A 24,537-nucleotide genomic window follows, 5' to 3' on the forward strand; every position below is an offset into this window, starting at 1 on the left:
TGAGTTCCAGGACAGCCAGGGCTACACAGAGAAATCCTGTCTCGAAAAATAAAAACAAAACAAAACAAAAACTGGGATAGTTAACAGAAATAACCATTAACTAGTTATAAAGATTGACTGAAAGGCTGGGCAGAGGGAGCCATACTAAGGAATAGGAGTTGTGCTGAGCAGCCGCCCCTTAGAGCTGAGGAAGAGAAAACCCAGTGAAGTCCCAAACTTGGAAGGGGCTCTTTCCCCAAGGCTGAGGTTCAGACCACTGGATGATGGCAAAGTTCAGTGCTGTCAAAGGAATAGGTTGGCAGGCCAGGGCTGAAGTGCCTGGGGCAGTGGAAGTCACTGGCCATCCTACACACTGCTGGCAAGAATTCCTGGAGTCTCATAGGAGAGAGACTCTCATTCTCCTCAGGGCTCTGCCCCAAAACCACAGAATATGGATGAGGAACATGGGTTTGGGGTTGAGAGGCAAAAAAGAAATAATTGTCTTATGGATAATTAATAGCTTTTAATTGTAATCTTAAGTTAAATTGTTTCCTTGAGTATTATTGTCAGACTTGCCACAGAATAAAGACACACATGGAGACTTAGTTATAAAAGCTTAGGCACTATAGCAAGGCTACCTGTCAGCTAGCTCAACTCACTTAATTAACCTGCCAATTCTAATTTATGTCTGCCACATGGCCACTACTTCTTTTTCACTTACTCAGTATGTCCAACCTTGACAATGTCACTCTGGCAAATCTTGCCTCAGATTCTTCTTCCAGAGACCCTCTCTCAGCCCTGAAGTCCTGCCTTCTACTTCCTGCCCAGCTATTGGCCATCTTGTCTTTATTAAAGCCAATCAGAGTTTAGCCAATCAATTAGGCTGGTTAGGAAGAACAGAAATACACTTTCACAAAGTGTACTCCCAATAGAATAGTTTAAGATAACTCTTACCTAAACATTTAAAATATTGGTTGGGGCCGGGCGGTGGTGGCACACGCCTTTAATCCCAGCACTTGGGAGGCAGAGGCAGGCAGATTTCTCAGTTCAAGGCCAGCCTGGTCTACAAAGTTGAGTTCCAGGAGAGCCACAGCTATACAGAGAAACCCTGTCTCAAAAAAACCAATATATATGTTGGTTGGGTCCACTGACAGGCAAACTTGTGGTTGAGAGTGATTCGTGTCTGTGGATACCTTTGACTTTGTTGTCTGTCGTTTGCTTCCTTGGTTTTGTCAGAGTAGTCCTTCCTGTGTAACCCAGGCTGGCTTGTACTTAGAGCCCTCCTGTCTTGGTCTCCTAAGTGCTGAGGTTAGAGGTAGGCACCTCCACCTCTATCTTTAGTCGGTCTCTTGTCTCAAGAATGTAGAGTGCATGTACTCAGCCATGTTCCTCAGTGCTGTAGAGGCCTTCAGCAGAACTGGAAGCACCCATTCATGTCGCCCAGGGATACATGAGGACCTAAGTCAGACTTGAAGTTGCAAGCTGTGAGACTGAAGGTGGCTGTCCACAAGGCTGGTGACCTTTCAGTGAATCTTGAATGAACAAAGCAACAGTTGCCTGTAAGATCTCAAGATTGTTTTAACTGTGCTATATAACATTTTATAGAGGGCAGTTTGAGGATGACGTAAATCTGAGACAAGAAACAAATATTAAGTAATACAGCATAGTACAGATCACATTCTGTTACAGGAGCAGCGTGGCTTGAGCTGTAAATGCATGCAAGAGGTAAACAGGCCAGAGGACAAAATCAAGCTGTTTGGGAAGAATTTTCCCACAGATCTGAGACAAAGGATAAAGAAGTACTTTGTTAGGGGAGCTTTTGTGACCATTTCTATCTAGACAGAATCTTTACTGGCACTTCTGTAGATGTAGAGCTTTGAACAATATACTTTATGTCTGAGCTGGAAAGAGACTTCCTTGAATGCCAGGACCAACTGAAATGATGAAACCCTGGACAAAATGTGTTGCTTCTTACCCTGTAGTTCCCATGTTGTAGTCTGGTCTGGGTGGCTGTATTGTCAAGTGGTTTGCCACTGTGACAACCGGTTTCTCTTCGTCTGCATGTCTGTGAATGATGTCAGTTCTTTTGTTGGTGGATGAATGGCCTTTTTACTTCATCTCGTGGAGAGTCTTGTTTCACCTGATCATTACTTTGGGGATGGGCAGTTACTGCCTAACTGTAACTGAATTTCCTCAATTTTAGGAACAGAAGGTAAACTGAATATAGAGTATGTGAGAATGTAAAATGGGTACATGGGGGCTGGAAAGAAGGTTCAGTGGATGTAAAAGCACTTAACCAGACAGGCAAAATAACCCAAGTTCAGATCCCCAGAACCAGTGTCAAAGCCTTCCCCATAGTTCTTGTCTGCAACCCTAGCACTCTACAGTGAGGCATTAGGCAGAGACAGGAGAATTCCCTGGAGTATAAACCACAGCAGCAAAACAGCATGAGAGATCCTGCCTTAATCAAAGGGTGCAAGGGTGACTCCCAGGGCTTTTCACTGCCTTGTGCAGGTGCACCATGGCACGTGTGAGCTGTGGCATGCACACAGAATGGATATATATATATATATATATCAGATGTGTACAGCACTAAACACAGAGATTATCATGACCCTTAATAAGCTATACTTCAGGTCACGAGGTGCCTGGAAGAATTAAGGGGAATGTGTTTATTAAACTTATTTGGAAAGTAATTCTGAAAAATATTCTGAAAGTTTTGTATCTTTAAAATATATGTTAGGCTAGAGAGATGGCTTGGTGGTTAGGAAAACTTGTTGCTTTGCTGGGAGACCTGAGTTTGGATCCTAGTGCCCACAAAGTGGATGACAATCATGTTTAACACCAGTTCCAGGGAATCTGAGACCCTTTCCTAACTTCCATGGAGACCAGGTACACAAATCTTACATATACATGCATAAAATAAAATATATAACAATCACTTATACACATAAAAATTTTAAAATGTGTAAAAATTAAAGCACATTATGATGAAGATAAAAAATTTTTCATGTTTTATATTTTTCCCTAATGCTGGAGATCTAATCCAGAGCCTTGCACATAGTAGGCAAGCATTCTAGCACTGAGCCACATCTGCAGCACCTACTGTGCATACGTGTAGGTAGGAGGAGGAAGAAGTTATTAAATGCCATTTTGACTACATGCATCTATCATATAATCAAGGGATCTCAAGGCCTAGCTTGCCTTACCCTCTCAGGAGACACTCAGTGAAAAGATAGTTGCACACTCGCATCATCCCCGGAAGGGTACACGCCCTCGGTGTGTGTGCAGGCAGATGCTTTCTGATGGCCCAAGCTGTTCTCTGGGTGAAGTTGGTATACATTGGATTTTGCCTTGGAGATTTTAGCATGGTACAGAGCCTATTTCCTGCTATTTCAGTCTCAGGCTGGCATAGTTAGGATTTCTATGGCAATGATAAAAAGGCACGACTAAAAGTAACTTGGGAAAGATAGAGTTTATTTCTTTTACATGCCCACACCACAGTCCATCATTGAAGGAAGTCAGGGCAAGAGTTCAAAGTAGGAACCTGGAAGCAGAAAATGAAGCAGAGACAATGGAGGAATACTACTTACTGGCTTGCTCCCCATGTCTTGCTCAAGGCTGCTTTCTTATACAACTCAGAACCACCTCTCCAGGGGTGGCACTGCCCATAATAAGATGAGTCCACCCACATTAGTTATTAACGATTAATCAAGAAAATACCCCAGTGCTCGCTCAAAGACCTTCCTAAAATGACTCTACCTTGTGTCAAGTGGACAAGAAACTAACTAGCAACAGGATAAGAATAGCATTTAATCTTCAAACAAACAAAACGAAGACTCACAATAGCCACCCACAGGAATCCAGTTTCAAAGCCTGTCGCATGAATATACAGAAAAACTTGCCCTTGTTAAACACAGGGCCAGACACTACCCAGGGAGCACCCTGTCACCAGGGATTTGCCAGCTCTCAGGAAGGACAGCTGCTGCTAGTTTGGAGATGGCTGAAAGCACACCCATGAGCCAGAGGACCAGGGAGAGAGCCTGATTTATTGATTTTTTTTTTTTTTTTGTCTTTACCAGATGTTTGGTTCAGATACAAGGCATCTCCCAAACAGGCTCATTTGTTAGAGGCTTGGTCCCCAGCGGACGGCAATACAGAAAGGTGATTTGATTATGAAAGTGCCTACTTTCTAAATGGACTAATTCATTGATTGGTTCATAGCTGTTTTGTGTTATTTGTAAATAAACTTAATTGTAGGAAGCTGGGTAACTGGGCATGTCTTTGACGGGGGTATCTTGTTCCTATGCCTGCCTTCCTCATTTCCTGTCTCCACGAGCCACATTGGTCCTGCCTCATCATGCAGGCCCAGAAACAACAGTGTCAAGTGACTATCTCTGAAATCTGAAAATCTGAGCCCAAAGTAAGTCATGTTACTTTTCTGGAGAGACTTCCATTTCAGTATGCAGAGAACAGCCTTAGTCCTTTGACTGTGCCCAGCAAGTCTGGTCTGAGTGTTCAGATTTTGTCAAGCAAAAATTCCTCTCTTGGGGAAGTAAAGATCAGTGAAGACACATCCTTTTTTTTTTTTCCAAGACAGGGTTTCTCTGTATAGTCCTGGAACTCACTTTGTATACCAGGCTGGCCTTGAACTCAGAAATCCCCCTGCCTCTGCCTCCCGAGTGCCAGGATTAAAGGCGTGCGCCACCACACCTGGCTGTGAAGACACATCTTAAGCGTTACACAGCTAGCTCCAAAAACAAGCCATGCTCAGCCTCCATCACTGTCCGCTGTGTTCTATTTATCCCTCCAAACATCACATGTCCCCCACTGGTCTAGCCTTAGCATGTGTGTCTGTCTCAAGAGACATCACACTGCCAATCAGCCTGAGTCCCCAGAAGCAGCAAGAAACTTCAGCACACCATCAGAAGTTTTTTGGCATGTTTCTCTCTATGGGGTACTGATAAATGTAGCTCAACTACACAATGTAAGGCGGATCAATACATGTGCGTTGTTAGCAAAGAGTCCATTGTGTGTGCTTTCACGTGCTTTGCTTTAGCAGAACATCCTCTCTCCTGTGTCTGCTTTAGCCAAACTTTCCTTCAGTAGTCTGCCTTAGCCTTTCACCTGGGTCCAGTTCAGGAAAATGACACTATCTAACACTTTCCAAAGAACCGTTAAGCTTCCATTTTGCAGTAATTTCCAACCCCAATAATTCTGTACAAACTCCACACAATCCAGTTGTTATATTTATAAGCTATAAGCTTAGATTGGGCAGAACTAGCACTATACTAACTTACTCCCCAGCTATGAGACCCTGTGCTGCTTGCAACTTTCTCCTGGCCATGTGGTTCTGCTCCATCTTCGAATCCTCTTTCTCCTCTCCTTCCTCCTCCTCTTCTGCCCTCTCTCCTTCCCTTCTCTACTTATCCCCACTCTCAAAGACCTCCTGTCCCACCTTTCCCCTCCACTGCCCAATCACGGGCTCTACCCTTTATTGACCAGTAAATGGGGAAAAGGTTCACATGAAATCACCTGAGTATGTGATCAAGTGCTTGTCTGGGGGCACACCCTCTTGAGGAAGCAGAATTAACATCAAAATTCAAACATCCTCAGGACAGCCCACAGCATTTCCACTTGGGGTCGATGACTGCTGTCAGCAGTACCCCAAGCTTGCTTGTTTCCAGTATTCCCCAGCACTGTGTACTTTGAGACTCTACGTTTTGCCAGTCATATAGACCTGGGCAGGGAGTGATGATAAGTGTAATTTTTATTTACATATCTTTAAATCTGAGCTTATTAAGCCTCCTTTTATATGTTTTTTTTTAAAATTTGGTTGTTTATTTATTTATTTTGTTTTTTTGTGACAGGGTTTCTCTATGTAGCCCTGGCTGTCCTGGAACTAACTCTGTAGACCAGGCTGGCCTCGAACTCAGAAATCTGCCTGTCTCTGCCTCCCAAGTCCTGGGATTAAAGGCATGAGCCACCATGCCCGGCTTCCTTTTATATGTTTAAGCTCTGTTAATGGTGGTGGTGTCTTCTTTCTTCTCTTCCTCCTCTCCTCCCTCTACTGCATCTCCTCCCCCTCCTTTCTCTTCCCTTTTCTTTTCCAGGTACAAAGCATCCAACTTAGGACCTTGAACATGCTAGACAAGCAATGACCCTCTGAGACATACCCCAGCTGGCTACCTTTGCATCTTCTTTGGAAAAATGTCTACTTAGGGCCTGCTGTAGTTGTTGTTGTTGTTGTTGTTGTTGTTGTTGTTTGGTCTGGGGTTTCTTGTTTTAGAGGTGTGCAGGTTGCTTAAATATTTTGAAGAATCGCTCTTGTCACATGGTTTGCCTCATTTTCTCACACTCAACATGGTAACTTTTCTTTTTGTTCATAATTCCCTCTGCTGTGCTGAAGTGTTTCAAATGGTGTAGTCCCACTTGTTTGTTTTTACTTTTGGAATGAGAGCCAAGTAAATCAAGGCCAGTGTTAAGCAGCCTTTTCTCTGTGTTTATTTCCAGGAGGTTTTGTTGGGTTTTGTGGGGTGGGAGAAGCTGGGAGGCTGGCCTGCCACTCACTCTAAGCCACGCTAGCTTTGAATTGGTGTTAAGCATCTTGCCTCTGCCCCCATAGGCCAGCTTTAAACTGTGTACCGAGATCTGGGTACACTATACTAGACCTTGCTTCTAAAAGTTTTATGCTTTTAAGTCAGATATGTTAAGTCTTTGATCAATTTTGAATTGACTTCTATATGTGATAGTAGGTAAGGGTCCAGTTTCTTTCTTCAGCATGTGGTTATTCCATTTTCCCAGTGCCATTTTTAAGACCTTGTTTCTTTCCTATTGTGTCTTCTTGACAAAAATTAGTTGACTTAATTGCTTATTTTTATTCTGGGCTCTCTACGTTTCTGGTTTGTGTACAGATTAATGCTGGTACTATATTGCTTTGATCATGTGGCTTTATAATGCTGTTTAAAATCTGGAAGTATGGTGTGCCCAACTTTATTTTTATTGTCAAGATTGTTTGGGTAATAGGAGCTGTTTTATGGATAGACACAAATTCTGGAATTTTTCCTATTTATATGAAAAGATCCGTTAGAATATTTGTAGGAATTGAGTTGAATTTGTAAGGCCCAATTATATACTGACTATAAGAAACATGCCATTTAAATTTAGAGATGGTTAAAGGTCAAAATGTGGTATGCCATGAAAATGTTAACTAGAGGAAAGAAAAGAGGCTATTCTAACCAGACAAAGTAAACTATAGGAAAACAGAAAGTCATTCCATGATGCTGGAAGGGTCAGGTCCACCTGTAAGTGTAACTAAATATTCATGTGCTCATCCTCAGAGCATCTGCCTCCACAGCAACACCGAGACCATGTGAGAGCAGGAAGCCAAGAACAGGATGCAGCTGAAGACTTCAACCTTCCCTCCAATAATAGTCAAAAAGTCATTCAAGAAGCAGCCGATACACAGCGTTATAGACTCAGCTTGTTCCAAGATAACTCACTGTTTCGTTTCTAAAAATGTAGTTACTTCTTCTAGTCTATTCTCAGATGATAGCCAGGTGTTCCTCATGTGTCATCCAAGCACCAAGAGGCAGCAGCCAGAAGACCACTGCAAGCTCAAGGCCAGCCTAGTCTACTTAGGGAGGTCCAGGCTAGCCATGTATGTTACACAGTGTGGGACCCTGCCTTACCACCCCCACGTAAAACCCTGCAGTTATAGCAGGCCGAGCGTTTAGCTTAGTGATAGAATGCCTGCCTGGTACATTCAAAGTCTTGCATTTTGATCACTAGCAGCACTAATTTCAAAACAGAATTGTTTTAGGATGGGGTTGCAGTAATGGCTCTGCCGTTAAGAACACTTACTGATCTTGCAGAGGACCCACATTCAGTTCACAGCACCCACATGGCTGCTTACAACAATCTTTAACTCCAGTTTCAAGGGCTTCTGTGACTTCTTCTGACCTCAGCAGGCCCCACATACTCATGCAGTGGGCATCAGATATGCAGGTAGAACAGCCATTTTTAAAATAAGGGTAATAAATATATCTTTGTTTGTTTGGTGGTTTTTGAGACAGGGTTATCCTGGAACTCACTCTGTAGACCAGGCTGGCCTCAAACTCAGAGATCCACCTGCCTGTAAATCTTTTTTTACTTTTAAAAATAAGATAGTATATCTAGAGGGGACTGGAGAGATGCTTTAGCACTGGCTGCCCTTCCAGAGAACTTGGGTTCTATTCCCAGCACCCACATGGCAGCTACTGTCTGGACCTCCAGTTCTAGGGAATCCAACTCCAGCACCCTCACACAGACATGCGTGTAAGCAAAACACCAATAAACATATACCTGTAAACCTAGCATTCATGAGGTTGAGACAGGAGGATTAATGAAACTTCGAGGTTAGTCTTTAATATATAGTGAGATTTAGTCTCAAAAACAAAACAAGAAACCAACGCTTAGGAGGTAGCAAGTGACAAGATGGCCTCTAAAAACTTGAGGCTAACCTGGTCTACATAGCAAATTCCAGGACAGCCAGGGCTGCATAGACAAGCAAAGCAAAGCAAACCAAACAAGCATAGGATTTATATCCAGAGTAGAGCTTGAGACGAATGCAGTGGTGTGAGCCTGCGACCCCAGCACTGTGGAGGTTAAGCTCAGGTGATGAAGGTTTTCTTCTCGGCCATCCTGGGCTCCATGTGTGTGGAGGTCAGAGGACAACTTTTGGAAGTCAGTTGTGTCCTTCCACTGTGGGGTCCAGTTTACACAGTGGAAGTTTCCACAGTCTCACATTTGTATCCAGTAAGCGGTCTTGCCACCCGATCATAGGATTCTTTTTCTTCTCCAATTTCGTGTGTGTTTGAATAAACTTTGCATTGTTATAATACTCTTAATTATTACTGACTTATATTTGCCTGTATTTTACTAAGGATATTTTCATTAGTATCCATAAATATACATTTTTATGTGAGGTTATATTTGTATGTTAACTGAAATTGAAAATGGTTGCTTTGGTCTAAAATTACAAAGAAATTTGACTAAACACACTTAGAGTATAAGTCAGTCTGTATATTTAGTTTATCGGTTTCTAAGCTCAAGATTCCGTTTATTTGCTGTGTGATAGTCTGTGAGTCTTTCATACATGAAGGCAAAATGAAGCAAGAAATGCAATAAAACTTTATGTGAAATGTGTAACTTTATGCCAGTTTTCACACACCTTTGTTGCTTTCCACCCAATCAGTGAGCTTCTTCTCACCTGTCTCCCTGCAGCCGAAGTGTGATGGGCAGGTCTTACTGACACAAGTGTGGAAGCATTTGAATCTGATTGAATGTGACTACTTTGGTCTGGAGTTCAAGAACGTCCAGTCCTACTGGGTATGTGCTTTTGATTTGCTTGTGGACACTGGGTCTGACTGTGCTGTAGAGTAATTATGGCATCCACCATAGTTACAAAAAGCCTTTTAGGTCATACTTTAATGATGTAAACAAAGTATTTGCTAAGTAACACATTATGTTATTAAAGTACTTGATTTTCACCTATGGGGAACATACCTGCCTTTAAGCTTAAATGCATATCTTTCCTAAACTCTTTCTACCTGTTAGTACCTGTGCCAAGGAAACCTGAGTTGCCATGGCAACCACTCTTACATCCAGCTAGATCTGAATTGTGTTCAAGTGGAATTGAGCCCAGTGGACTGATTTTTGCATCATTTTACTTATTAAACAACCTGTAAAAAATGTGGGTTTTATTATTTATAAATGTGACTGTTTTAAAAACAAAATCCTGTATCTACCCTTCAGATCAGAAAGTATGTCCTTGCTCTGCTCTGTGCAGGGCCTCAGCCCCTGAGCAGTAGAGTGAGTTTGCTGGAGTTTGTCTGCTCTGGCACCACAGAAGGCATCCTCCACTCAGCAGCATCTCTTCAGGTTGTTGTTTGCCTGCAGCAGCTCTGCTTGAGATTGTAGAGTTACCCAAGTCAGTGCTATCGAGTTAGTGAATCAATGCGGTCCCTGCTTCTTGAACTTCCTGTACAGTTTATTAAGATATGATTAATGCGTAAGAGGACAGTACAGGAGCTGGCAAGATGGCTCAGCGGTTAAGAGCACTGACTGCTCTTCTGAAGGTCCTGAGTTCAAATCCCATCAACCACATGGTGGCTCACAACCATCTGTAATGAGATCTGAAACCCTTTTCTGGTGTGTCTGAAGACAGCTACAGTGTACTTACATATAATAATAAATAAACCTTTAAAAAAAGGACAGTAGAATAAAATAACCTGTTGTAAAATTTCATACTTACTAAATGAAAAAATTATTTAATCATTTTTTCTCTTCTGTTAAAACCCTCTTTAGATTTGGCTTGAACCTATGAAACCCATCATTAGGCAAGTACGAAGTAAGTACCTTATTTAACTCTTTTTAAGTTTACTCATCTATGGTCCCTTGCTCTGGAACAGTAAGTTTAGATGTGTTCACCGTCACTGCCACTGCTTTGTATAGGTGGTAACATAGTCCCAGTAGATAAACTTGATGTCACTTAGTGGTTGGTTTTAAACTATAATAAATAAGCATAAAGATCCTAGGTTTAACTCAAATCATCATAGATAACTTAGTTTAAATTTGAAAGTCATAGTATTTGTTCCTTGGTATCTTAATTGTATGTCAATATGAAGGGTGAAAACAGAAGTTTCTTTCTAGGTTATGAAGAGACATTACAATGCTTCTTTTGTGTTTGGTTTTGGGGTTTTGTTATTGTTTGAGACAGGGTCTCTCAATAGGCTAGCACTTCTACACCTAACAACCAACCTTTTTGGTTTTAGGATTGTTTGTCTTCTTGTTTGCATTTGATTACAGGAAGGGGAGCAGGTTCTTTGCATGTATAGCCTTTGATTTTCTAAAATTTATTTTTACTTTATGTGCATTGGTATTTTGCTTACATGTAATGTCTGTGAGATGATGTTAGATACTCTGAAACTGGAATTACAGACAGTTGTGAGCTGCTGTGTAGGTGTTGGGAATTGATCTCTGGTTCTTTGGAAGAGCAGCCCATGCTTTTAACTGAACCATCTCCTCAGCCCTGCAATGCTTCTTTTAAGAAACTTTTTTGGAGGACTAGAGAAATGGCTCTTGCAGGACCAAGGCTTGGTTGATCCCCAGCTTCTATGGCAGCTTATTACTGCCTGCAACTCCAGTGTCAGGCTTCCAAAGGCACCAGGCAGGCATGTTGGGCACATACATACATGCAGGCAAGCACTTCTTTTTTTTTAATTTATTTATTATTATTTTCTTTATTTACATTTCAAATGCTATCCCAAAAGTTCCCTATACCCCCCCGCCCCTGCTTCCCTACCCACCCACTCCCACTACTTGGCCCTGGAGTTCCTCTGTGCTGGGTCATATAAGTTTACAAGACCAAGGGGCCTCTCTTCCCAATGATGGCTGATTAGGCCATCTTCTGCTACATATGCAGCTAGAGACTCGAGCTCAGGGGGTACTGGTTAGTTCATATTGTTGTTGCACCTACAGGGTTGCAGCAGGCAAGCACTTCTACACCTAACAACCAACCTTTTTGGTTTGAGGGTTGTTTGTCTTCTTGGTTGCGTTTTGGTTACAGGAGGGGAGCAGGTTCTTTGCATGTATTCCAAGCTGCCCTTGCACTCATGATCCTCCTGCATCAGCCACCCAGCTGATGGGATTACCAGCACGTGTTATCATGCACAGCATTGACTACACCCTATTTTAGCAAAAAGACACATGGAGGTGACTGTTGTGCTGAGAAGAAAAGGTTGCTCCTTGTCCCCTAAAAACTACACAGCATGGTTACATTTCAGTGGCAGGACACAGATCTGCACTGACCTTAAATGAATTTATCCTGAAATATAAACAGGAATATATTCTATTTCTGTATTTGGTTGTTTTCAAAGCAAAGTCCTTCTTTGTAGCTCAGACTAGTCTTGAACTCATGACGCTCCTGCTTTAGTTTCCTAAGTGCTATAAAGCACCCCACTCCTGAATTGGTTCTTTAAGTTGTTGTTGCTATTGCTTTTCTTTTTAGGGGCAGAGTCCTACTCTGTAACCCGTACTGACCTCAGGTTTACTGTGTAGCCTAGGATTGCTTTTGATCCATATCGATCCTACTGCCTCAGCCTCGTCAGGGCTAAGGATTTCAGCCATGAACCACCTCACCTGGCTATAATTTAATTCTACTTTCTGAGAAAGGTCCCATGTAGTCTGCAATGGCCTCAAATTTACTGTGTATCCAAGATAATCTTGAACTTCTGGTCCTTCTGCCTCTACCTCTCCATGCTGGAATTACAGACATATGCACCACACCTGGCTTTTATGTGGTCTTGGGATGGACCTAGTGCCTGGTGTATTCTAGACACAAACTCATTATATCCTTTCTACCATTTTATTTTCGTTTTTTGAAGCAGGGTCTTAGTATATAACTCCAGATGATCTAGAACTTGATTTGAAGACCAGGTTGGCCTTGAACTCACAGAGATCACCATGTCTGGCATTAATTTAAAAGTTTTAATGTGTAATTTCCCACATACTAAAGAATGTTCCCGGGCTGGTGAGATGGCTCAGCGGGTAAGAGCACCCGACTGCTCTTCCGAAGGTCCTGAGTTCAAATCCCAGCAACCACATGGTGGCTCATAACCATCTGTAACAAGATCTGACGCCCTCTTCTGGAGTGTCTGAAGACAGCTACAGTGTACTTACATATAATAAATAAATAAATCTTTAAAAAAAAAAAAAAAAGAATGTTCCCAAGTAGTCTCTGCTTAAAACAAAGTATTGAAATTCCCCAGTACATGTGACTGGTAGTTCAGGACTTATAAATGTGTGTGTAGTGTGTAGGAAGCCTCTTGATTTTACTATAGAAAGAAATAAATGTGGGGATTAAGCTTACTCTGTGAAATGTTATTTGTTTTTACAGAGCCAAAAAATGCGGTGCTTCGCCTGGCAGTAAAATTTTTCCCGCCTGACCCTGGTCAGTTGCAAGAAGAGTACACAAGGTAAAGTGCTCCCTCTAGTCAGGGCTTCGCCAGTCCTCTGCCTGAGTCATTAGGAAGGAGGAGACTGCCCTTCTACCTAGGTGTCACTGAGTGTGACTGGACTGGGCTTTTACTACGTTTCATTTATTTATTGTGGAAAATATTATGATATGATTCTGTCGTGATGCAATTCTATGAAAATATTGTATTTAAAAAGATTGAGGGCTGGTGAGATGGCTCAGCGGGTAAGAGCACCGACTGCTCTTCCAAAGATCCTGAGTTCAAATCCCAGCAACCACATGGTGGCTCACAGCCATCCGTAAGGAGATCTGACTCCTCTTCTGGAGTGACTGAGGACAGCTACAGTGTACTTACATATAATAAATAAATAAATCTTTAAAAAAATAAAAAAAAAAAAACAATAAAAAGATTGAACTTCTGCTGGACCTTACGGCCAAGTTAATGTACACCTCGAGATCATATAAGGCTATCTTCGTTTAAGTTAGGATTTTAATTGCTGTGGAAAAACACCATGACCAAAAGCACCTAGGGGAAGAAAATGTTTATTTCAACTTACAGCTCTCAGGTCATACTCCATCACTGAGGGAAGTCGGGGTAGGAGCCCAAGGTGGACCCTGTAGGTAGGGTCTGAAGAGGGAGACCTCTGCTTAGAGGCTTGCATCTCCAGGCTTGCTCAACCTGTTTTGCAACCCTTTGGGATGATCCTACCTACATTAATCATTAATCAAGAAAATGCACCACAGGCCTGCTCACAGATGTTCTGATGGGGACATCTTCTCAGTTGAGGTTCCCTCTCCCCAAATGACAAAACAAACAAGCAAGCAAGCAAGCAAACAAAAACAACTAACATCCTAATCCTACTGTGTATTCAGAAGTTTAACCTACCTTTAAGAGAATATCATAACAACGAACCTTGCCTTGGATTTTGAATGCAATCAGCTTTTACAACCTAAGCTAATTCATGTCTTCAGTCTTACATTGTGTGCTCTTTCATACCCCAGATCCAGAATAGGGTATATGTGTGTGTGTGTGTGTGTGTGTGTGTGTGTGTGTGTGTGTGTGTGTTGTGGTAACCGTTTGCTAAAAGCAGCCAATAAGTCAGCAGCAATCTTGTGAAATAAATATTCACCATAAATGTTGGCATAACCTATGGATATTGTTTGTCTAAGTGAGTTGGGGTTGGTAAAATGACTGCTTTCTGGAAACCTGTTAAAGATTTCTGTAAGGAATCCCTCATACCTTTCCTGTGCTGTGTTTCTCATGTACATCAATAACTCAACAACAACAGACCACCACAGATAGGCGAGTAACCACAAGTGCAGACAGATGGAAGATACAAGGAGAAAAATGGAGAACTCAACTGGGCTTGTCTTGGTCAAATTAATACAAAATGGAGTGCTTTGTTTTCATTCCTTAATGCAACATCAACACATTCTCGTACCCCCGAGGTTATCTTTAGTGTATTTAGCCTCCCTCCCTCCTCCTTTCTTTCCATCCCCCCCCCCCCACACACACACACAAATGAACAAGAACAGTTGGGACATCTCAGTATAGGTAAAGGCTGCCAAGCCTACTGACCTGAATTCAATCCCCAGAACCAGAATGAATAGAAACTACCCCCACAAGTTGTCTCTACCTTTCGTATGCATATTGTACGGCAAATTCCCAAATCAGTAAATGAGCAAGGATATGAATAAATTCTAGGAGATACAGATAAAAAGCATCTTAGCAGATGTTCCTTACACCAACATGAATATAAAGTAGGACTTGGAAAAGGACTGATGCTTTACACTTGAAAATAAAACTTGGAGTGTTAGAGCAGTGTCTATCTGTCTGTCTGTCTGTCTGTCTGTCTGTCTCTCTCTCTCTCTCTCTCTCTCTCAGACAAGATCTCTGCTGGGGTTAAAGGTGTGAGCCACCACCACCCAGCTTAGAACAATTTCAAACCAGTATTCTTTGGGTGGTCTAGATTTATGCATATGAATAAAATTAGTCAAAATTCTGCTCACATAAATATTTTTCAACAAAACCTATGTGGGAGGTGTATACCATCAGTAGTCCTTATGAACAGAGGAATGGAGTGAGTAGGATAGGGTATCAGGAATTACCATTGCTTCTCTAATTACAGGCTGCTTTTCTGCAGAAATTACTGGCAGGGTGTTAACAACAGTCGTGTAGATAGTAAAGATTAGGAAATTTCTTTTCCTAATCTTTTATGCTTATGTGTATTGACTTTTATNATGAGAAATAAAGCAATAACTTTAAATTTTCTCAATCCTTGTGTGATGGTGCATACCTTTAATCCTAGCAGAGACAAGTAGATTTATGAGTTTAAGACCAGTGTTCTGGTGTACAGAGGAGTTCCTGGACTTCCCGGTCTACACAGAGAAACCCTGTCTTGAAAAACTAAAATAAAATAAAAATAAAATGTGCTCAAACCTGTGAGTCAGATGCAGATAAAAGGGAGTAGGGTGCTGTTGTAGTGCCCAACATGACTTAAGTCCTGACTAGACTAGGCTCAGAGGGGTCGGGAAACATCCAGAGACTTGTAGAAAGTCAGTTCCGAGATACGTGGTTGACAAAGACTGAGCCACGGTCAGCAAAGCTACGGTCAGTGGGTGTGAAGCAGACCTTGGTAAACTTAGTGAAATCCAAGAAGTACCATGGATTCTCTTTTTGAAGGAAATCACTTTTAAATCATATACTTAAACATAATACTCTCTCATTTAGGATCCTGAGTCTGAGAATTAAAGTTCAAGTAGGTTTGGGGCAGTCTGTTTTGGTTTTGCTCTGTTATTGAACAAGATTCTTATGGGTAAGGTTGACCTTGGACTCACTGTGTAGCTGAGGATGACCCTGGATCTCTGATCCTTGGCTTCTACTTCCCTGTGGACTGTTAGGTGTTTGTATGTCACTATAGAAAGAGCCCAGGGCTTGCTTCATGCACTTGGTGAGCGAGCACTCTACAACAAACACCCCAGCCCTAGGGAGTCACTTAGTCCCCCTTACTCTTGTTTGGAAGATCTTTTCCCACTTGATGTATTCAAAACTTTCACTGTGGCAAAAGAAGAAAATTTCAAATAAAGTTTATGTGAGATAGAAAACAAAAGTTGCTTATCCTTGCTCACCTACCCACCCCCTAGGGAAGAACTGATGCTGCACAGAAAGAAAGCTCTTCACACTTTCCATGCACACAGCATGGCAGACCATAAGGAGACTGTGTAGCAGAGCGGTATCAGGAGGTGGACCTCAGCAGTCAGGGGAAATGTTTCTCTGCATGCGTGCACTGTTGTTCACCTCTCGGTGGTCTTGAGGAAAATTCCACTTTCTCTGTTGAAATATCACAAAGAAAGATCATTGTTGACATGGCCTTGTGAAGTCTGGGAATACTGCTGTGGAAAAGCTTAAGTTCTAAGAGAATGTAGGTGCTCCTTTTAGCTGTGAGTATACTCAAATAGGAAGAAAACAGAGCTTAGCATGGCGTCTGCAGAAGGGTGATGTGAAAGTTCATGAAGCACTCCATTTTGTTTCTCAAAAAAAGAATGGTAATTTTTAAAATGTAGTAATATAATTTTTAAAAATTTAAAATATAATTTTTAAAAATGTAGTAATATACGTATGAATTTCTGTGTACCACATGTGTGCCTGGTGGCCACCTAGTCATCAGATCCCCTGGAATTAGAGTTAGAGTTGTGAGCCACCATGTGGGTGCAGAGAACTGAATCTTGGTCCTCTACAGCAAGTTCTCTTCTCTTAATTGCTGAGTCATCTCTCCATTCCCAAATCTAGTAAACTTTTAATAATACCTTGTACCAAAGTGTAAATTTCTGGGAAGACAGGGAGTTTGTGTTATTCACCACGTTTTGTAGCTCCCAGAGCAATACTGAGGAAGAACTTATTGAAGTGGTAAATGAAGATATATTTTCCTATTTATTTAGAGACGACTTACTATTATATAGTTCTGGCTGTCCTGGAACTCACTATTCAGACCAGACTGACCTTGAATTCACAGAGATACACCTGCCTCTGCCTCTGGAGTGCTGGAAGGGGTGTGCCATCATGCTTGGCCTCATAAATGCTTTCAGATTCCCTTCTGTATTTACATTTTCACTAGTGGTATTTTAAAGTGTTTGTGTCTTAGATTCTAACCAAGACAAAATATTATTAATCTGCTTGAAAGTATCTCAGGTACATTTGAAACTGTCTTAATTGTGTATTTCTGTTCTTTCATCCAAAACTGTGAGTGTAGCTCTGTAATGTGAATTTATGAACTTGTTAAAGGTATTGCCTTGGAAAGTGTGGTTGTGTGGGTCAGTGGTATGCCTAAGAAGGCTAATTTCTCTATCCTGTTTTCAGACAGAAGTCCTTCGGTGTGCTGAGCACTTTGTGTGTTCTCTGACGTGCATGGCTCAGTCTGATGAAGAGATTTGTGTTCTGACCTTTGGTGTCTGCTTGTTTGGTGAAAGGGCTTTTGTGACGTTGCCTGCTCTTGGAGGGAGAGCCCTGCATTTTGCTCAGTGTTGAGTATTGCTGCTTCCCAGAGCTTGTGTGCTCTCTTATAGAGGCATGTCTGTATTATGTCCAGAGAACTTTTGGAGTTGATCTGCTCTTGCTTCGAACCTCTTTCTAGGTACCTGTTTGCCTTGCAACTCAAGAGAGACCTCCTGGAGGAACGCCTGACCTGCGCGGCCAGCACTGCAGCCCTTCTCATATCCCACCTTCTGCAGTGTTAGTATCTTCTCATGGACAGAAGCTCGGAGAGGTCCGGTCCTGGGCTCAGGCTCTGCAGAGCTGCCGTTAGTTGACAGTAATAAAAGCTCATGAGTAATTGACACGCCTGGTTGTTAAAGAAATGGGCGTTTCCTTAGATATATAGGAGGAAAGCTAACATTTGTAATGTATAATAGTAACTCTGCGTATAGACTCGTTACATTCATTCTTTAGAGTTGTCTCTCACTGCCTGTGCTTTCTCTTTTTCCTTCCCAGTGCTAGGAAAGAACACAGAGCCTTGCACATGCTAAGCAGACATTCTGCCACTGAGCCACAGACCTAGCCGTTGGAAGTTGTGTTGGCTTTGTTTATGTTTTTAAGCAGCTCGGCCTGGCTTGAACTCACTGTGTGTCCCAGACTGACCTCTGCCTCCATGCCCCATCTACCCTTATCTAACTTAACAGCAATCTGTATCCAACCCAAGTCAGGCTGTAAATCAGACTCTCACTCAGCACACCAGGAAAGTGACTCCAGAGAGTGAGTTACAGCCCATGCTGTCTAAACATTAACAGCAAAGGGAAGAGAACTCAGTCCTATGGTATCTTTTATGAAACAAATGATAAAGATACAAAAACTTCAGAAATAAACTGTGAGAAGTATAGCAAGAGATTCCAAGATACGGGTGCATGCTTACAGGACTTATGAAGCCATCATAAGGATAGAAAGGGAAGGACCCACATCGTGTCTAAACTGATGAGGCCATATTACTGTGTGTTTATTATGTGCAGGCAAAATATTCATACACATAAAATAAAAATAAATCTCTTTAAAAATTCAGAAAACTAGGAAGTTTTTTAAAAGTTGAAAAGCACAGAATTGAGGAAGAAAGATTTAGCATGTGTTTTCTAAAGCAAAATGATGATTCTGGTCATAGTATCCATGAAACAATTTATGTGTAAACTAGTTTTTTAAAATAATAAGCCAGGGCTAGAGAGACATCTCAGAGGTTAAGAGCACTTGCTGCCCATGCGTCCTCAGGCTGTTCCCAGCACTCACATGGTGGCTCGCAACCTACTGCCATTCCAGTCCCAGGGGTACAATGCTTTCTTCTGACTTCCTTAAGCTCTGCATGTACATGATGCATGTATGTAGTACATTCCATGCAAGCAAAACACTCACATAAAATGTTTAAAAATTGTTTAAAAAGTAAAATAAAAACAGAAAGTCATTATACTCAGGGTTCACTATAAACACTCATCTGAATTTTTGAAATTGAGGGAAAAATCTCAAACCTTTTCGTGTTTACCTCTGAACAGCATATTTGAAAAAATAAAACATAAAACATTTGCATGCACAGATACCGTTTATTTCAAAACCCAAGTGATGACTTGTCTCTTCTCAGCGGAAATCGGAGATTATGATGAAATCCTGGATCGAGAACACCTCAAAGCCAATGAATACTTGCCCAACCAGGAGCAAGCTCTGGAAAAGATACTAGACTTCCATCAGAGGCACACGTAAGTCAGGAGTGAGGTAATATAGTTGTAGCTACATTGAAGATGTTTAACCAGGAGTTGTTAAGGCTTTTGCAGAATTTGAGCTGAAGTAACAGTGGTTGTTCTCTGGTCTGAGAACATTCAACAGCCCAGTGTGGCTCTAACAGAGTAAGGAGGGGGGAAGTCCCACAATCAGGGTTCAGACATTGGGCATGGGGGAGCCTTTCTTTGTTCCAGATGAGATTTCCTGTGAGCATCTCCTGCAGGCTGCCTAATGAGATGTTGGCCACATTCACTTCTGTTTTCTGGGGATGTAACGTGAGCTATGGACACATACATAGCATGTTACATGTTAGGAGACCTATATGTGGATAAACCAAGTTGTTTTGCAATGATAATAAAGATACCAGTATCATTTATGACATTTCCTCCAGCTTACTATTTAGTAGCTAGATGTGTTTACATATAACTTCAAGAAAGTTATAAAACTGACCACTTAGTGAATTTAAGTGAAACATTCTACCCTTTGCATGCATACAAGTGGACCATCTGCCTTCTAAAAGTCTTCCACATTGCTTTGTTGGCTGCTTTATCTGTTTTCCTGACTTAATTTTTAATATGCTTTGACTCTTTTTTTACACCACAAGTATTTGATATGTCAAAATGTGCTTCCGTGTAGGGGCCAGACTCCTGCAGAGTCAGATTTCCAGGTGCTTGAGATTGCAAGGAAGTTGGAAATGTATGGCATCAGGTTTCACATGGCTTCTGACAGAGAAGGGACCAAGATTAACCTGGCAGTTTCTCACATGGGTGTCCTGGTGTTCCAGGTAGGTGGATGGGCAGAGAGGGGCCATAGTAGGCCATCCTAGTACATGGTGGGCTGATACAGTTTGTTGCTGCTGTATTTTGTTAGTAGATTTTTGTTGTGATGAGTGAGTGCTGTGTGTGGAAGGAAACCCTGGCCTATAACCTGATCTGACGTCTTACAATGAAGAACTGGCTTTCCTGTCTCTCTCTGCCACAGTAAAACTCTGCTGACTGTCCTGGGACTCACGAGCCCCCATCCACTCCCTTCTCAGTGTTTATTCTAATGTTGAACCAGAGCCACCCCCTAGGGTTTTAAACTGGGGCTCAGAATCATGTCTGGAGGGCTGTGGACAATCTAGGGGTAACAGCTCTGCTGGGCTATGAGAGCTTTTGATGACAGGGGCCTGAATTAGATACAGGGAGCCTGATAGCAGAAATTGGGGCATTTCTGTCTGAAGAGCAGTTGCAGCCCAGCTGGCAGACCCAGGGAAAGCAGTACAGGGGTCTCCCCATCTGTAGTATGCGCCAGAGCTTAGAAGCAAGCACCTCCCTGAAAATGCCAGCCAGATTGACAGGAAACGGGAGGCGCCTCTGAAAAGCCCAACTCCTGGCACCTGTAGGTGCTGATGCCAGTACCTGCAGCAGCAGCACTAGTGTGGCAGCTTCTCTCAGAACCTGAGGACTGGGATGGCACAGAGAACCCATTTGTCCTGAACCTGGACTCACCTTTGTCAACACTTGAGTGTATTCAGTCCCTGCTTCTGCCACAGTATCTTCTGAAGCACAGAGGAGTAAGTGGTGGGGCTGCGTCAGACTGTCCACAGTAGCTGACTATGATTTTTCTCGTGCTCTAGCAGGGGCATGATTTGGCCAGGCAAGTATAGTTTTGTGATTGTATGATGTTTGGAATTCTAGGGACTTTTTAGAGAGTATGTAAATGCTAGAGTCCCAATAGGAAGGTTGTTGGTTGGTTGTTGGTGGATTGTTGGTTGTTGTTGGTTGTTGTTGGTTGCAGTTTGTTAAGTAGTTGTGCACAAAGAAGAAACCACAAGAAATTAGATATCCTGACAGCAAAGATCAAATTTTCCCCAAGGAACTCAATGCCCTATCAGCAGGAAATAGGCTAATGATAATGTCATCCCTTTCTCTCCCCTGATTTTATTCAGAGAGTTCTTTCCTTTTCTCTTTATCCTTTTTCCCTCCTATCTAGTGTTAGGGGGCTGAAAGGGTGGAAGAAAAGGGATGGAGAAGGGTGGAAGAAAGAACAACCTACAACATAGCTAAAAACAAAACAGCAACAAAGAGGCATCTATCCTCATCCCTCAGACTTTGTGTGTATTTCCTACATACTGGTGTTTCTTTACATAATCACAGTACACTTATCAGTGACACCAATAATACAGTTGTTATCCCAGTTGTCAGGGAGCTGAGTTAAGGGATCACAAGTTCTAGGCCATCCAGGACAACAAAGCAAGCTTCAAAAGAAAAGAAATTGGCATGACAGCAGGATGGCTCGTTGTGAAAGCTTCTTACTGTCAAACCTGATGACCTGAGTTCCATCCTAGAACCCATCTGGAGGAAGAAGAGAGCTGACTTCTGCAACCTGCCCCCTTACCTCCACATATGTGTCATGGCATGTGTGCACCCACGCACACACATGTACACATGTGCATGTACACACACAAAAATTCACAAAATAAATAATAAATTTAGGCCCAGTGGTGATATGCTTTTATAGCTTTGTTCCTCCAGGACAGAATCTAGTCTAAGGCCAGATGTGTCATTTACCTATTACGTCTTCATTCTCAGTCCCTTGAGTCTGGGTCATTTACTATGGTCTTTTTCACTGTGTTTTATGACACTGACATTATTGAAGATTCTCTTTTACTTCTATTAATACAGCCCTTATTGTGGCTTATTGAATGTCTATTAGTTCAGGTAACATGTTCCAAGTGGAGCCCCTAGGAAATGTCACATCCTTCAGGGATTCATACCCAGAGGCACAGATGGCCATCTGTCCTTACTACTGGTGGATTAAACCTCCGTGTGTGCTCCAACACTCTTTACTACAGAGTTAGTAGTTTGTCTCTTTCATCTGAGACGTACTTTATAGCCACATAGCCATTCATCTCTCTTCAGATTTCTTCTTAATTTAGCATTCACTGATGACTGTCACCGCGTCCTAACCCATAAAGTCACAATCCTGGCACTTTAAATGCATGCATGGGAGCAAAGAGTCACAGGCTTCTGAGGAAGTCTGTACCCCAAAGTACAGGTACTAAATGTTTTTAGAAGAAACAGCCAGTACCAGAGATGGGAGAGATGGAAAGACAAAACAAAACCTTAGGAGGGTGTGGCTTGTCACCTACCAGATTCTAGCAAGCAGAAAAGTATGTTGTGTTGTGTCCATGAGAAGCAAGAATGTTCTTCATCAGAAATATAAAATTATTCTTTTGTAATTTTGACTCTAGTCTTATTTGTAACAGTAAAATCCTAGAAAATAACCATCCGAAGTCCATTGAAATAAGTTCTATGCTTCTGTATTGTGGGACAGCTGTACACTGGAGAGGGAGGCTTTCTAGAGAGATACTCATTTGGAGAAAGATTCAAAACTCTATATAGTGTTCTATTGCTTGTGGGGAAATCACATGCAAACACACACACACACACACACACACACACACACAATTGGTTATTTTACAGATCCTACAAAGGATAGTTGCAGCCTACAGGTTCAGTCAGAAATGAAAGGGAAGTGTTACTGTGGACTCGGCTGCTGCTTCAGGCTCTGAGTCTTGTTAGTCTCTTCCTATTACAATGAAAACAGCAATTCCTAAAAATAAACCAGAGGGCATGAGAAAAGCAAAGGAAGAACAGTAGTTATAAGTTTAGAGACAGGATTAGGCCTGCAGAATGGCTCAGCTGATAGAGGTGCCTGCTACCAATACTGCTGACCCGAGTTCAGTTCTCAGGACCCACATGGTGGGAGGAAAGAACCAACGCCCACAAGCTGTCCTCTGACCTCCACACCTGCACTGTGGCACAAAAATAATTATGTGTAATTTTAAAACAAAGACAATGTGGAATAAGATTGGCACTGTTGAGCTGGGCATGGTGGCCCATACCTGTCTTACACTCCAGAGGCAGGTAGAAGGAAAACTGAGGAAGCTCAAAGCCAGTTTGGTTTACCTAAAGAGTTCTAGGCCAGCTTGGGCTACACAATGGAACTCTCAAAAAATAATAATAATAAAATAAAACGTGATGAGGCTAGAGAGATTGCCAATTCCTAAGAGTGCACACTGGTGTTCATTCGTTGCTCTTCCAGCGGTCCTGGGTTTGATCTTAGTAGTCACAATGAATGTCTCACTACTACCTGTAACTCCAGCTCCAGGGGACAGGCAGTTCTGGCCTCTGTGGACACTTGCACTTATGTGCATGCGCATGTGCACGCGCTTGCGCGCACACACAAATACACATAATTAAAATAAAAATAAATACAATTTTAAAAGAGTACATACTGTTCTTGCAGAGGACCCAAGTTTGTAAGAAAACTGTATCAAAGAAATCTAAATCACAGTGCAGAATAAATAGTATATTTGATGGCATTTGGATTCAGAGGTGAAATGGTGATATGTCACTTGACTTGCTAGGTTGCTTATCAAGGATAACCCTAAGTCGATACAAATGTACCACTGTCTGTCTCTGATATTTCAGGGTACCACCAAAATCAATACTTTCAACTGGTCCAAGGTCCGTAAACTAAGCTTCAAGAGAAAAAGATTTCTTATTAAACTCCACCCTGAGGTCCATGTAAGTATTATTTTGAAACTTTTAATGTTGTTAAGCAATTCAATCCAACAAAAGAGTTTGTTTTGTTTTGTTTTGTTTTGTTTTTAAAAAAAGCATCTGGTATAAAATTGGACCACACATTTGTAATCTCACCACACCAAACACAGAGGCAGGAAGATCATTGCCCCTCTGGAGTAGGCTATCAGGCTCTGGCCTGAGGGTTTCCCATTCAGCAGGCTTGGGCTGGGCCTAGGAAGGCGTATGGTGAGGGTAGTCAAAACCCTTCAGCAATGCTGAGTGAGCACCTCTGCCCAGACAGAGCAAAGGGGCCGCCCCATTCTTCCCAGGTGCTTTTAATTTAAAATATGATCTCTGGGGGCTGGAAAGATGGCTTAGAGGTTAAGAGCACTTATTACACTTCCAGAGGACCTGGCTCAGTTCCCAGCACCTGCATGGTGGCTCACTAGTGTCTGTACCTCCAGTTTCAGGAGGTCCAACTCCTCTTCTGATGGCCTCCACAGGCTTCTGCACATACGTACATGCACACACAGAGACACATAAAAAAACTGACCTCTTGCTAGGTCTAATTGAAGAATTCTTGATTATCAAGAAATAATAAGCCGGGTGTGGTGGCGCACGCCTTTAATCCCAGCACTTGGGAGGCAGAGGCAGGAGGATTTCTGAGTTCAAGGCCAGCCTGGTCTCCAGAGTGAGTTCCAGGACAGCCAGGACTACACAGA

At 42.2% G+C, this 24,537-nt stretch overlaps 1 protein-coding gene and 1 pseudogene across 1 annotated transcript in view; both read left to right on the top strand.

The window, feature by feature from the left end:
• Farp2 (FERM, ARH/RhoGEF and pleckstrin domain protein 2) overlaps nt 1–24,537 on the top strand; it is a 105,214-nt gene that overhangs the window by 34,565 nt on the left and 46,112 nt on the right. Inside the window, exons 3-9 of the mRNA XM_021197379.1 lie at nt 9,244–9,348; nt 10,327–10,369; nt 12,917–12,995; nt 17,626–17,723; nt 19,108–19,222; nt 19,881–20,028; nt 23,723–23,818. Of these exons, the coding sequence (XP_021053038.1) occupies nt 9,244–9,348; nt 10,327–10,369; nt 12,917–12,995; nt 17,626–17,723; nt 19,108–19,222; nt 19,881–20,028; nt 23,723–23,818 (684 nt within the window). The remainder of the gene's footprint in view (nt 1–9,243; nt 9,349–10,326; nt 10,370–12,916; nt 12,996–17,625; nt 17,724–19,107; nt 19,223–19,880; nt 20,029–23,722; nt 23,819–24,537) is intronic.
• Nucleotides 16,425–16,524, top strand: LOC115064093 (annotated as a pseudogene).

The sequence above is a fragment of the Mus pahari genome, chromosome 5, assembly GCF_900095145.1.
Source record: "Mus pahari chromosome 5, PAHARI_EIJ_v1.1, whole genome shotgun sequence".
Lineage (NCBI taxonomy): Eukaryota > Metazoa > Chordata > Mammalia > Rodentia > Muridae > Mus > Mus pahari.